The sequence below is a fragment of the Haliaeetus leucocephalus genome, unplaced genomic scaffold (genome assembly GCF_000737465.1).
Source record: "Haliaeetus leucocephalus isolate CR32 unplaced genomic scaffold, Haliaeetus_leucocephalus-4.0 Scaffold858, whole genome shotgun sequence".
In the NCBI taxonomy this organism is placed as follows: domain Eukaryota; kingdom Metazoa; phylum Chordata; class Aves; order Accipitriformes; family Accipitridae; genus Haliaeetus; species Haliaeetus leucocephalus.
The window spans coordinates 1,162,802-1,177,702 of NW_010973294.1; the positions used below are offsets into that span (position 1 = coordinate 1,162,802).

The window sequence follows — 14,901 nt, forward strand, 5'->3', positions numbered from 1 at the left end:
GAGCCCGGGGCTGCGGTCGCGGGTGGGCGAGCCGCGCTGGCTGGGTCGGCGCAGGCCGGGCGGCGAGTTGCAGGGTGTCACTAACGGCTTGTCACGCGTGTCTTCAGCGTGGCGCCGTGTAGACGTACGGTATTGTGGCTGGCTTTGTGCAGCCTGGGTGAGGTAGCAGCAAGGTTGCGGTGAGGGCGGTACAGTCGCGAAAGGTGGAGGTTACGGTAAGCGTGGTAAGGTCACAACTCCCAGCAGGAAACGGCGGACAGCCTTATCATGCTTATCAGGCTCGGGTTACTAGCTGCTAGTAGTGACACTAGTTTCCCTACAGACTTAGAGTTACTCTAACATAAAGCTATGAGTAAAAACTTCTCGGAGTTCAGTCATTCACAACGCTCCTTTCGGGCTTTGGTGAGTTTTGGTACTTTCCCGGCTGTTTGTGTGGCTCTTTGCCTTACAGACAGCGCGTGCGTTTTTTCAATACCAAAAAGTACAAATTGTTATCAGTTGTTTCTTTTGTTTCAGAAAGATTGACAGCCACTAACCCTTCTGAACAGAAAGTATTTCCAAATCTTCCCAGGGCAAAAGCGGTCATTCACTTGTACTAACTGGAAACTGTGTTTTATTGGAATTTGATGCTCATGAGACAGCGTTGCCCAACAGACCTCACCTTCTAGTTTCTGACTTCTCTGCACTGTAGATTTTCTAAGTTTACTTACCATAAGAGAAGATTGTTTGCATATGGATATATTGCAGGATCAGGGTAGCTAAACAAGAATGTGACAAATTAAATTGAACCCTTAATCACAAATAGCTTTAAAAATGGTATTTTGTGTTCTTTTCATTTGGTTCATAAGACTTGCACCATAGGTTTAAACCTTTCCTCCTCAGCAGAAGTAGCAGCAAGTCAAGCCAGATTCCTTTGGATATCTACGGATCTTACTTTTGCTTGAAGTTCCTAAGACTGTTTATATCAGACATGTGCTAACAATTGTAGAACTGTGCCTTTTTTTGCTTTTCCAGCAAAAGCCATTTTGTTTTCCTGTATTCCTTGGTTCCAAAAAGTAGGGCTTAATGAAGACAGTATGTGCTCCTAAATATGCATTCCTAATTGCATTGCAATTGGTTGTTACTGATAATCCCGTAGACAGGACAGTGGCACTTCAGAATTTGGCCCATATGTTTCTGCGCTTTCTTGTGATTAATTGTGAGATGTCTTGTAGGTAGAACTAATCTTCAAGAGTGAGGAATGAAAGCTAGGTTTAGAGATGGAGTCTACGAAGTAGCAAATTTCTTATATTCTTCTTGAGATTTGGCCCTCTAGGGCTGGGGACCTATTTTGGAAAAGCTAAGTCTTTTTAGAATCTTTTCAGAATTTCTGAGTCTCTACAGGCTTCTAAGTTTCCACATTTCTTGTTTGGACCCTTCTTTGAACTAAGGGATTCTGATGTTCAAAAACCACCTGTGTTTAATCTTTCCATCTAGAATTTCAGGTCTCCCAATGCTGTAGCTACTTGTACTTAATCTTCCATGTACCAGGTGATACTAATTTCTAGGTTACTTCTCTTATAGCATGGGAAGAAGGAAATAAGTACTTTTTTTTTAAGGAATGTGTTTATCTGCAATTGCTATATTAAAGCCCAAGAGAATTATTGTGCAAAAATCTGCGGTGGTCATAAGATGTATGTTCACCTAACCCAAGTCTGACCTCATGCAGAAGTTATGTTAATAATTCATCCTAGACAGAGCCCTCCTGCCATCAGTCCAGACAGTGGCTGCTCCCTCCTCTCCTGGTTTGATGTTGCCTTTCAGATTGGAGTTCAGGCTGATACGGTCCCTTTTTGCCCACTGGGCTCCTGTGTACTACTGCGTAATACTTGCAGAGCAGCTAAGGGGTAATCAAAGTTTGTGGCTCAGTCAATGTTTATAACTGGAGATCTTCAAGCTCTTGTCAAGCATCTTTCTTAGTATGGGCTTATACTTAGCCTTAAATATGAATCAAGAGTCTGGCAACTGACCAGACTGTGTATTGATGCATCCCTGGTTAATATTTGACACAGATTTATCTGATTTCAGTTTATCAACATTTGGAAATGCTTCAGAAAAGAATATTTGGGTAGATTGTGGCAAGACATTCTGTTTGTGAATCTTTTATGATGCCTCATTCCAACAGCAATCTTTTACACTTTTCTACTGGCAATTCCAAACTTGCTTTCAAGTACTGATTTATCGATACGTGTCATGCTAGAAGGAAATCCACCACTGAAACAGGGAGCTGGAATTGAAGAACTTGAAGAGCTAGAACTGTCTGTATTTTTTAAAGCCAATGATTATTCAATTAAGCTTAGTAACAGACTATTCTCAAGTTAGAAGAGAATTCATCTTCTGCATTTTGAATCACAGGAAGGATTAGTCTTGGCCCAATGGCTTATCTTAGAAAGTGGTTGGAGATGTATGCATGAACCCGAACCGCTTAAGTACAAGCTCAAGAAGAGGAGATGAAGTTAAGCAGATAGCTTCCACGAAAGGTTTTCAAATGCATGAATGTTGTTGGTAGGAAAGTGTTAAGTCAGGCTACATGAAATACTGGCAGAGATTTGTGTCTAGGAATGAACACAAAGTCCTTTGATACAGGCTAGCAATGACTGTCAAACACCACAACAAACCTTCCATAGGTAAATAAGAAATTTTCTTGTCCCGTGAGACTTCTAGGTAATACTGCCCTACTGTTATGGTTTAACCCCAGCCAGCAACTAAGTACCACACAGCTGCTTACTCACTCCCCCACCCAGGGGGATGGGGAAGAGAATCGGGAAGAAAAAAGTAAACTCGTGGGTTGAGGTAAGAACAGTTTAATAGAACAGAAAAGAAGAAACTAATAATGATAATGGTAATGCTAATAAAAGGACAATAGTAATAATAAAAGGATTGGAATATACAAGTGATGCACAATGCAATTGCTCACCACCTGTCAACCAACACCCAGTTAGGCCCTGAGCAGCGATCCCCCCAGCCCCACTCCCCCCCGTTTATATACTAGACATGACATCACATGGTATGGAATACCCCTTTGGCCAGTTTGGGTCAGCTGCCCTGGCTGCGTCCCCTCCCAACTTCTTGTGCCCCTCCAGCCTTCTTGCTGGCTGAGCATGAGAAGCTGAAAAATCCTTGACTTTACACTAAACACTACTTAGCAACAACTGAAAACATCAGTGGGTTATCAACATTCTTCTCACACTGAACTCAAAACATAGCACTGTACCAGCTACTAGGAAGACAATTAACTCTATCCCAGCTGAAACCAGGACACCTACCTACCAAAATTCACGCTCGGAAGGAACAGTGTTATATCATTACAGCATCTCTTGTGCCTTTGTAATTCCTGTTAGAGATACAGGTATGGATGAAATGATAATGCTGCAAAAGATTTCAGTCTGCATATAAATTCATACCTGAGCTAAGCATGTTGTTTGCTCATTAATTTGTACAGATCCACCTACCTACTATATATGTTCTAAACTGAGAAGTGGGGTTACGGGCCCCCATTAATTCTGCTAAAGCAATGGGTTTATATATCCCTTTTTTAATGTACCAGCTATGTATCTATGTTTGAATTCATTGTGATCAAAACTACTGTCACCCGGATTCAGTAGTGATATGTGAAATCTGGAGAACTAGCATCTCCTTTCCTCCATAAATCTTTTTGCATCCCACAACTCTTGTATAAGGCTAATTCTTATTGACTTGGGGATACTGTCTTTTTGTACTTGAAATAGATTATACTCTGGTGAAAAGAATGAAAATCTTTAAATTCACTAAAAATGCAACATTGAAACTCTATGCTAAGAGATGTTTTCATAACATACCACTTAGAATTTTGTAAGCATTGTTTTTATGGCACTCAAAACTGTCTAAATCTCTAGGATACTTTCAGGAGTTCTGGTTGATACAAAGGTATATAGCCAGACTTTGTCTTTGCTCTGCATTTGACTTATGGCGGAATTAAGACTTCCTAGTATGTTGTACTGCAAATAAGTTGCTTAGAATAACTATGATGTACAAGAAGGATTGTTTTCTATAGTGTCAAACATATTGCTGAGTCTCAGGCATTATCTCTGAGCATCTTCACATCGTTCAAATACAAATACCAAGTTTAAATCAGTTACTTGGCAGTAACTTCCATCAATACAGAGGGATTCCTCAAAAAGGACGGAAGAGCCCCTGTTAGGCTCTCTGGCCTGACTGTTGAGGAAACACAAATCAGTCAGCCAGTCTTCCCTTTGTGCGGAGCCAAATGTCTCAAATTACGCATGTGCCAGTCTTTTCCCAAGTGGCAAAGAGGGTAATGCATATGGAATTGGGAAAGTTCTATGCTTCTATAAAAATATTTTAAATTCTTTGTGTATACCATATGTTTAAATTCTGTGTGTTGCTATATACACATATAAAAATACATATAAAATATATATGCATAAAGGTGTGTGTATATACATATGTGTGTGTGTGCTTATACTCTAAATTTGAGCTGTTGGTTTCTCCATCAAAGATTGCCAATAGAAAACTTTTTTCTCCCTAAACATCGCACAAGTTCGTACAACTGCTGACACAGTAGAGGCCTAATTCTGTCTAGCATCCTTGTTAATATGAATAAATTGTTATTAATAAAGAAAAAACATAATTAATTTACATATACAAATACATTGGTTTCTGTAAGAAGCACGGTGTGTTTGGTTCTTTTAATTCTAAGTAAAGTACTAAGTTCATTTTTTTGTTGTTTTGTAGCACATGAATCATGGATTAATCAGTAACTTTATCATTTTTGATGTTCAGAAATCTGGAACCATCCCCAACAGACCTGAGGAAGAAACCCTCTTAACTAATGCTTAACTCCAGACACTGGAGGTTTTCATCCAGCTTTTCCTATTTATCAAGTTATCTTGCATCTATTTTCAGACGCTGAGCAGATGCTAAGTAGGTTATTCAGTTTGTAAACACAGATAATTATACATTGAGATGTTTTCTTGTGTTCAAAGTGCATGAGCTATTTTTTATACAAGGTAATGAATGCTCCTGTTTTTCCTGATATTAGGTTACTTCATTGTCTACCCCCAGACTTTATTATATGTAATATTTATGTTTCTCCTTGCTGTCTTTATTGAAAAAAAAAATTCATGTTTTTCAAATATTCTATGTGAATTTCTGTGTTTAAACACTGTTAAACTAGAAATTTTTAAAATAAAGTAAAATAGTAAGTACCCACTGGTAGTTTTTTAATTCTTCTATATGTTTGAGGATTACTCATGTAAGTAGCTCTGTCTGACTTGAGTATGTCCAGCTCCTAGGAAAGGGATTGTTTCCATAAGTAAAAATGTACAGAAGATGTCCCAAAACTAGCTATAGATGTTATGGAAGATTATCTAACACTAACCTTCAGCTCTAAATTATTTCAGCTGATTAGATCAGATGGTTTTCAAAATCTGAGAACTCTTCAGCATTCATGGTTTTCTGGCCAAGAGAAGTACATTTGGAGCTTAGCCATGTTATGTGTCTATGTAAAAAGGTGTACCACTTGCCCATGTCATGGAAGGTGTCGGAAGTATTCCAACCACCTACTTACTCCTTTATGGACTCACCAGTTAGGTAAATCATGTCTTTCCTAAGGATCTTGAGTATGTCACAAGCTGTGAACACCATTTCCTTTCTCCCAAGGTCCAGAACTTAAACGTTTGCCATTTCCAACTTGGAAAATGGAAATATTCATGAAAATAAGAAACTAACTATACTGACAGGATAGGATTATTTAGGGGATTGAATGAATGTATCATTTTTATTCTCATCTTGGTTTTGGCAGGCAGCTCTTCAAAGAGCTGTTTAAAATATTTATGTATTTGTTACTTAGGTTCATTAAGTTGTGGTACAACAGATTTTAGAAGCAAAGCAAGAAATTATAAAGCTAGAGATTGTTGCATAGTTGTTTTGAGGGTGGTTTTGTATTTTGCTGCTGTTTAAGTGTTTGTATTGGAAAGACCGAGGAAAAGAACATAATATGTTGACAGTGCTGTCTGGTTGGCACAAAGCCGTTAGGATTGCTCAAACAGTGCCCTTTGTAGAGAGTCAAGTACTAACAGAGTGAGATAATCAGAGTACCTAATCAGGACTATTTTTGAAATCATAGTGAATTTCTATTCCACAAATTAACTTATTTTCCCTACGTCACACCCCCCCCCCCCTTTTTTTATTTGTTTGGTTTTAAGTTGTCATAGACAAACTGATTTAATGCAATCAAAAGGCTTCTAGTAAAATTCTCCTAATGGATAAATGTTTGTTTCTATGGTGTATGATTTAGGATGAGGCTTTTACCAACTTCCTCATTACCAAATCAAATTGGATTCCAGTGTGGCAGATGAACTTTTTCATTTTTGTACCTATAAATACATATTTATAGGTGCTCTTTCCATGAAGGATATAGACAATTTCTGATCAGTATACCTTGTATTTGTAAGTAAATTCTGCTGACAAACTGTAGTGCCTTATAAACAGTTTCCTCATGACAATTTGTTTGAGACACCTTCAAAATAATTCAAGACCTTAATCTGAGGAGAAAAGCCTTAAGCTGAAGAAAAAGTTTATATTTTATGTAAAATGATACAAGAAACTTGAAAGTAGAGGGAAGGGTAAGAAATAAGACCAATTATCTAACATAAGCATGATATGGGTGAGTCTCAGGTTTCACTCTTTAAGAGTTTGTAGGTAAGCATCAGCATAGCTGATGCTGTGATGGTTCCAAAGGATGAATTCAGTATCCACTGAGGTTCCTTCTGACCATTCTTTCTATGAAGATGGTGAATAAATGATTCTTGCATAAATTACAAATTTCCTGTATCTATTTAAGTTTATGTTTTATTAGTTGGAGTTGTCAGTTCTTTTAACTCTAATGCCTCTGTTGCGAAATGGGGAGTAATTGAGAAATTAATAAAAATTAATTTCTGTTAATACAGATTATCAGAAGTAAAAGACTGTTGGTCAATGCTTTCATTGTGGTGACCATGTTTAATCTGTGAAACTGTGCTGAGGATCAGATGGTTATTTCCTGTTTGATGAAATATAGTAACAATTTGAAAGGCTAGCCTGTGTGTTCTACCTTTAAGATTTAAACCTACATTTCAGTTTGTTGGAAACAAGATATTGAAAAATTCTGATTCTCTTAGCTCCTTTGAAGGTCTCAGGTTAGAAGTCTAAACTGTAGCTATTTAGGAAATTGCAATACCAAATCTAAATTACTTGCCAGAGCTATCCCTCTACCCTTCAAACTCAGTGCTAGAGAATTAGCATGGGTGATACAGCAGAGGCAGAATTTAGTTGATAAATTGAGAGGAAGCTTTTTAGAAGGTAGTCTTGCACAGCTTCCCGCTTACCTATGCAAAATGTCTTAAATCAATTTTAGTTGCAGAGCATAGTAGTCCATTTTCTCCACTACCACTTAATTAATATTAAAGGAGAAAAAGTAATTAGACTTGGAAATTAGAACTACTGCATCACCAACTTAATTTTTCATGATCCATCTCTAAGATGACCTTTCACAGTATCACCTGTAAGTCCTCTACATAGATGTTACCTCAGAAAAGAACACCTTTAATTAACTCTTCCTTACAGTTAGGCCATAGTCTTTCAACACACGGCCCTTCCTGTTCCTTAGCCATACTAGTTTATGATGCTGCCTTCCAGCCTTAGGAATCAGGGTGATCATGTCCCTGATAATGGACAGGGTCTCTGTTTTAGCAGAACAGGTTCTCATTATTTCCACACTGGAGGAGGGAAATTGTCTAATGGGTAGTGGACCCACTACATTGTTATTTTCTGCCATTTCAGAGGGGTAGGAGGGACTTTGAAAATATTCTTCAGACATGCTGATGATCATGTCTTTCTCAAATAGTAAACAAAAATTATTAATGACTGTGTGTACAAAATGGGCCCATACTTTGTGGAGGGGGAGGGTGGGTGGGTAAATCGGAATGTTCCTCTAAAATTTTGCATGTGTAAATTCAACAAAACCTGAATGAATCTGATGCAGTATCAAACTGAATAACCCTAAATGTAACCTGAATAAGAAAACTGGGGTTTAGATGTATTTTACATAGAAACTACAGGCTTTTTCTACACACTCCAATTTTCTCTTCTGATAGAAAATGACAATTGCAGTCCATTAACAATTTGACAGAATTTAATTCATTGTAACTCACTTACTTGATACAGTATACCAACCTTCTGCTTCTAGGAGTGATTTGCTTAAAATACACAATGAAATGATAGCTAATTTAATTAATTAAACCTCTGACAGTAACCACATGTTGAAAACTTATTTTTAACTGTGCTCTTGATGTAATACCTGATGCTTACCTGACATCCACATTTATTTTTTCCAGTTATTGAAGAATTACCAGAAGTGGAGAATTGAATGCCCAGAAATAAGTGCAGATTTACAACCATCTTCTATTCTTGGTCTTTTGCATGCTGGCTATCATGGAGTCCTGAGATCAAGGGACCCACATGGAAGCAAAGTCCTAATATATAGAATTGGTGAGTGACAAAATTCCTTGGACCTGTTTCACACCTGGCTGTGGCATTGATGTTTTTGTTTTGGTTTGGGTGTTTTTTTTATTGTTTTGTTTTGTGGGTTTTTTTTAATTATCACAATTTCAGCAGCAAAATAGAAGTATTTTATGAATGCAACACCAGGCGTTGATACAATTAGATAATATCAGAATGTCTTAACTAGAAAGGTAACATATTTATGTTCCCTGTCAGAAATACCTTTACATTAATATAAAAGTGAGTTTATTGAGCTGTAACAGTTACATGATTTGACTTGTATACTGGTATGGCTAAGGCTGTACAATCCTTTATAAAGAACTTATTTCCTTTTTAGTGGAATTCTTGTCTGCCTCAAAAGAAGTCTTAAGCTTAAAAGCCTAAAACTTGTAAGAATATGTGGTTATTTGGGTGTGAGTGTCCCAACAATTATTTGTTTCCATGCAAATTTTCAAAGCTGTGCTACGACTCTGGTACTTGTGCAGATGCAGCACAGAGCAGGGAGAGAGAACAGAAAAAAATGTGTACACCTAGTCACATACCAATGTTTGGTTTAGATACGGATGAGAGGTTCTCTGGGTTTTCACTGTTTACACGTAGCCAAAGAGCCCTATCTAACACCAATCTGAAGATCCTTGGTTTGTTTGATGCACTCCCAAAAGTCTTTTAAAAAAAAGATGTAGTTAAATGATCATGTGTTACCGTATTTCTTTGTTCTTGTTTTGGACAGAGACATTATTTTTGCCAACTTTCAAAGAACTGTTTTATTATCAGTTGATCTAGTAGAAAGTTGTGCTCTCTGAAGCTTTCATCTAGTGTTAAGGCTCATCCCGTGCAATTCCTTGCTCAGGCCTCAGAAAAACAAGTGAGATTCACTGAATCTTGGCAGAATTACTATATTGAAGAAAAATTATATGAATTGATTGGATTGGTGATGTGTAGTTTCTGCTAGCATGACTGTTAGTGAATTAAGCTGTTCCTGTCAAAACCTTGTACTGGAGGCTATGGACATAGGTTGGACATACTACATTAGGTGGCATCTACAACCGTCTACCATTAGGTGGTACCATCTACAAAAAGAGTATAAAAGATGAGTGACAGAGCAGACACACAAAATAACTTCTGTACTGGCAAATTGGTTTATTTCAGGATCTTTGATACTGCTGGTTACTTCTTGTTCCTGAGAAGGACATTAGAAGCAGTAGCAGACAAAAGTACAGGTGTACGTGGTATTCTTGTGGTAATGCACAAATAAATCTATTTACTCTTCAGGACAATGGGATCCCAAGTTATTTACAGCATATGATGTGTTTCGTGTAAGTCTCATCACATCTGAACTCATTGTAAAGGAGGTTGAGACTCAGCGGAATGGAGTCAAGGCTATCTTTGATCTTCAAGGGTGGCGATTTGCTCATGCATTTCAAATCAGTCCAGCAGTGGCCAAGAAAATTGCTGGTGTTCTCACAGTAAGTATGACATACTGCTTTATGCTGCTTCATTGTTATAACTCCCAATTTTTCATCTGTTCTAAGCTATAGTAAATTTTCCTTCCGTAGTCCTTCTTTGAGTCTATACAGCTTTAAAGAACAAAATCTTAAATCCATTAAGTCATAGGTTGTGCTTGATTTGACTTAAAGTATGTTCTTGTATAGCACTAAATGCCCTTTAACCTCTGATGTTTTATAAGAACTCCACCAGCCTGGTACGACACAAAAATTTCATGAGTGTAAGAGCAGATGAAGCCCAGTTTTGTAAGGATTTGTGTTCGTTACCCCATTTCATCTCTTCTCTTCCATGCTCTTGTGCATTAACTCAACATTCAAAGTTTTTTTCCCTGAGACTCAGAGAAGGTGAGAAATAGCATGTGCTAAGAGTAGTTAAGGGCAAGACAGTACTAACTTGTTACCAGTATGGATGATGCTACGTGATCTTCCATCTGCTACCAACAGACTGCATAATGTTTATGTTCTGCTTGCTTTTTGCTCCCCAACATGAGCAACTCACTGCTGCCTCACCTTGTATTTTTCACAAAACTTGTAGGAACTTTACTGTATTTAAGACTTGTTCTATTCTGTCAAACTCGGTTGAACTTTGCCAATGGATTTGAGAGGGGAAAAAAAAGAATGAAAGAAAAAAAGAACGGGACAGAGAATTGACAGTGTAGTCCTATAATCCCATTTTCCTTCAGAAGTTAGTTTGAAAGTCAGTAATAAAAAAGCTGCTAGGCTGTGATGTGGAAATGAGCCAGGAAGATAATCTCTTGTTCTGATTTGGTAAGGTGCATATCTGAGGTTCAGTCAAAGCTTAGTCATTGAACTAATATCATCAGAATGTCAGCTGCTCTTCCGTTTTGATATCTGCTGTAAAACTTCAGTGAAACCAGCAGGTATTCCCAACTTTTCACATCTAGAATAAGAACTCTTCATGTTCATACGATCCTGGGCCAGATCTCATGAGAACAGGACTAGTGACAGTGTTTCAGTTGATTTCTGAGGTAGTAAACAAATTGCTGGTAATTTTTTACCCTTGAAATAGAGCAGAAAGGAAGTAGAATATGATTTGCAATTATGTCTAAAGGTTTCAGTCCATTATCTCAGACCAGGAAATTCTTTGTATGTGATGTTTCCATCTTGACCTATTTCAGATTTGTTGCAAGCTTTTCAAGCTTCTAGACGTTCATTATAGCTATTGAAAAAAAGACAGAAAAAATTATTGTGTTTCCAGTGTTCTTTTTGAAGAAGAGAAAAAAGTTTAACTCATTTTTTTCAGATTTCTTTCATCACTATAACTGGGTTCATATATTTCACCCAGAGATTGTCTTAGTGTTGTTCAATATGCTTGTAAGTAAAAATTAACGAACCTTAGTTTTAACCCTGTGTTTTCCTTAAGAGATGTGTCTTGCAAATTACTATCCTCTATAAAGAAACAGAAGAGAAAGAAAATATGTACTGAGGAATGGAAAGCATAGTAAGATTAGTAAGTGACATTAGCTTGAAAAATCTGCTACCTGAGGCAAACCCAAACTGCTTTGTGAAAAACATGATAGTAGACTTTAAGTATACAATAACACATAATAACATGCAGTAAACCTATAATCTGGTAGTTTTAAGGTCTCTATCATACATTAAAATCTAAAGGGAGTTGTACTTAAGAAATGTGTGGGGTTTGGGTTTTTTTTATCCGTAGAAAAGTGCATGAAACAATAATGTGAGAAGAGCTACTGTACTAGTGGGGAGAAGTGTTAGTGAGAAGTACCATTTTTGTAAGCATAAAACCTCTGGTTGCAGAGGTAGTATCAGGTGGGATATGAATGGAAGCTGTACTTACCCCATGGTGTAATGCTGTCTTTGAGCACTGCCATATTTTCTTTTAACTTTCAAAGGTCTGGTACTTCTAAATGAATCTTGAATGCAAGTAGAAGTATGTCATATTATAAAGGCTGTATAGCAGATATAATTTTTATTTTCATTACAACAGTAATCTTGTAAAGCTGAACTTCTGGCTTGGGCAAATTCCCAGTAATTTCAAGGCTTGTCTCTAAATTAGAAATACAATTTATTTAACTTAAATTTAGTAGCTTCAATGGTTTATATTTTTATATATTTACATATTATCCTTCAGGCTGTGAATTGCCAATGAAAGCACAAGGCTAGATTGCTTTTTGGTAAATCAGCAGCAGAATCTCTGTTGTGAAAAATTATACCTCTGAGGAAGGTTGAGCACAAGCTTTGTGTACATTGCTTATGTGCAAATTGATGAGGGTTTTGTTTGTTTGGTTGTTTTTTTTTTTAATAGTCAGCCTCCCCTCATACTGATTTTTTTTTTTTCCCCCTTGTAATGGGAGAAGCAAGATAGGATTTTTCTAAGTGTTGTTGGGGCAGTGTAGATTCAGAACACTCCAAAGAGCAGGGTTGGCAAGGTCAGGAGTAATTCTCTAGCCTATGGACTAGACAGTTTTCACAGACTTGTCCCTAACAATAGAATGTTTTCAATAATATTTTCTTTTTCTTACACTGTTTTTCATGTATGTTGACAGGATTCCTTTCCACTAAAAGTTCGAGGTATCCACTTGATTAATGAGCCTTTATTCTTCCACCCAGTCCTCGCTCTAATTAAGCCTTTTCTCACTGAAAAAATAAAAGATCGGGTGAGTGCACACAAATATTTTTTTCTGCCGCAAAACTCTTACATGACAATCTGTAGCACTTCCCTTAGGATCTGGTACTCCTGAGCACTGAAGAGCATAAATCATTTTTGTCTGTTAGTGCCACTCAGGCCTCCAGAATCTAATTGTAAAGTGCTGGCAGTTATCAATAATGTGAGAGTTGTAAGTGGTCGCTGTTATCACTGCTCTAAAGATAAAAACTACTGTGACACAGAGAGGTTAAATAATTTGCTTGAGGTCACACACAGTTCTTCTGCAGAACTAGGAAGAAATAGGTCCTGGATCTCCCAGCGCTCTGCCTATAAATGACAGAAATTGTCACTGAACAATGATGTTATGCTCCAAGTTGCACAGAATTAGAAGATGACAACTTTTTAGTTCTGAAAGACCTGCAGAGGCGTTTATGCATTAAACATAGGTCAGGCTGAAGTTGAAAGTTTCTTTCCAAATAGCTCCTTAATTGTTTTAAATTGTTCTGCAGTTTTAAATCCGAAAACCTTGTTTGTATTTGGATGCAAAAGCATGCCAAAAATTCTGGTTTATTGTAGCATAGGAAGAATATTGGTGGTTTCAGCTGGCACAAAAGGAAGTACTGTGAAGTGTTAACAGCAGGACTAAGGTACAAAATAATCAGTCCTGCCTATTTTTATTCCCATTCTGAAGCCTCCTTGTCTCAGCACGTGGATCTTCTGCATTTGCAGTAGCCACGGCACTCCAGGACAGTAGATCCAGATTTTTCTGGTCACTGTTAGCTGTTATTTGCCAGTCCCCTTTTTGTAGCATGTGTATTTTGTTACGGGAGAGAGGCAAGATTCTTTCTGCCAGCCTTGTGCAGTCCCTCACTCTCAAAAGATGACTAAAAAGTGTCTTGATGCCATGGCACTTCTCTCACATTAATACCTCTGAAAAAAAGCCCCTGTCACCTGATCTAGCTCAGAATATCTTGGGCTAGAACTCAAAAAGCAGAAAAGAGGGTAGATGGAGAGTAAAGGCATAAAAGAAAACAAACCAGATATTGCAGTTCATGGAGTGGAATAGAACCAGACTGGCTTGTCTCCTGGCTTAGTTAGAGGTATGACCTGAAAAAAAAAACTCAGCCAGTTCCCCATACCCTCATAGGAATAATTACTATTCATTCATTCTTTTACGTTCTGATGAGGAAGTGTTAGATAAAAGGCAGCCAACTACTACAGGAGTGCATATTCTTGTAGTCTTTGTGTAATAATAATTGCAGAAAATTCTTGTCAAGTGTTCATAAGAGGCCTATAAAAGTGTCTGACTGGAACTAATGAACAAGGCTTCAAAATAGCTACAATGAAGCAAAAAGAGAAGAACAGAAAGTACAGTATTACAAGGGTTAAAGTGGAGAAGTAGTCCAGGATCTAATTTCAGTTGGAACTGAAACATAGGGACTGAGATATAGATTGTTTTGAATATCCTCCTTGGCACCTGTCTGAACCTACATACGTATTACATAAAGTTGTTTTTAAATAAATGTGGCAGGACCAGATAGTAATGACCAGGAGCCAAACACTGTTCTTTTCTTGGAAATGACTCAAAAGCAAGTACATGATAGCTGTCATGACAAGACCAAACCCCAGTCTTCTCATGGTTTAGCTCACTTTAGCTGTGTGGATGTAGCGTGTACCCTCATCAGTGTTGCTAAGCCAGTGTGGAAGAAGCATGTAGTTAGTTTTGGCTCCTGTGCTCGCAGCTGCATAAAATGCAGTTCTCGGGTTGTAGCCCATGCTTCATCAAGCTGCAGATACTGAGCAGGACAGAGTTTGAGCACCCATGGGAAACTCAATTATGTTGTACTTTCTTCTTCATTTAAGGAGCTCATTATGAACAAGTACACTTGTTTAGTCAAACCAAGCTGGTAGCTGCAGTTCTTGCACCGAGTTTCTTTACTGCGTGTTTTCACTCAGTAGTCTAGCATTCATACCCAAGTAAATTCTTTTCATGTTTTGTTTTAGGTGTATATGCATGGAAATAACTACGTGCAGAGTCTGACTGAACATTTCCCGGTCAGCATTCTCCCCCAGGAATATGGAGGGGAGGAAGTCTCCATGGAAGAGCTGGCCAAGGAATGGACTGACTTTATAATGGCATCTGCAGATTATCTTCAGAGCATTTCTCTGGTTGCCCAGGAATAA

The 14,901-nt window shown here is 37.7% G+C and overlaps 1 protein-coding gene across 1 annotated transcript in view; it reads left to right on the plus strand.

Moving 5' to 3' along the window:
• Positions 1-14,901, plus strand: part of TTPA (tocopherol (alpha) transfer protein) — a 15,585-nt gene extending 684 nt beyond the window's left edge. Inside the window, exons 2-6 of the mRNA XM_010582959.1 lie at positions 4-157; positions 8,415-8,568; positions 9,853-10,046; positions 12,617-12,727; positions 14,722-14,901. Of these exons, the coding sequence (XP_010581261.1) occupies positions 4-157; positions 8,415-8,568; positions 9,853-10,046; positions 12,617-12,727; positions 14,722-14,901 (793 nt within the window). The remainder of the gene's footprint in view (positions 1-3; positions 158-8,414; positions 8,569-9,852; positions 10,047-12,616; positions 12,728-14,721) is intronic.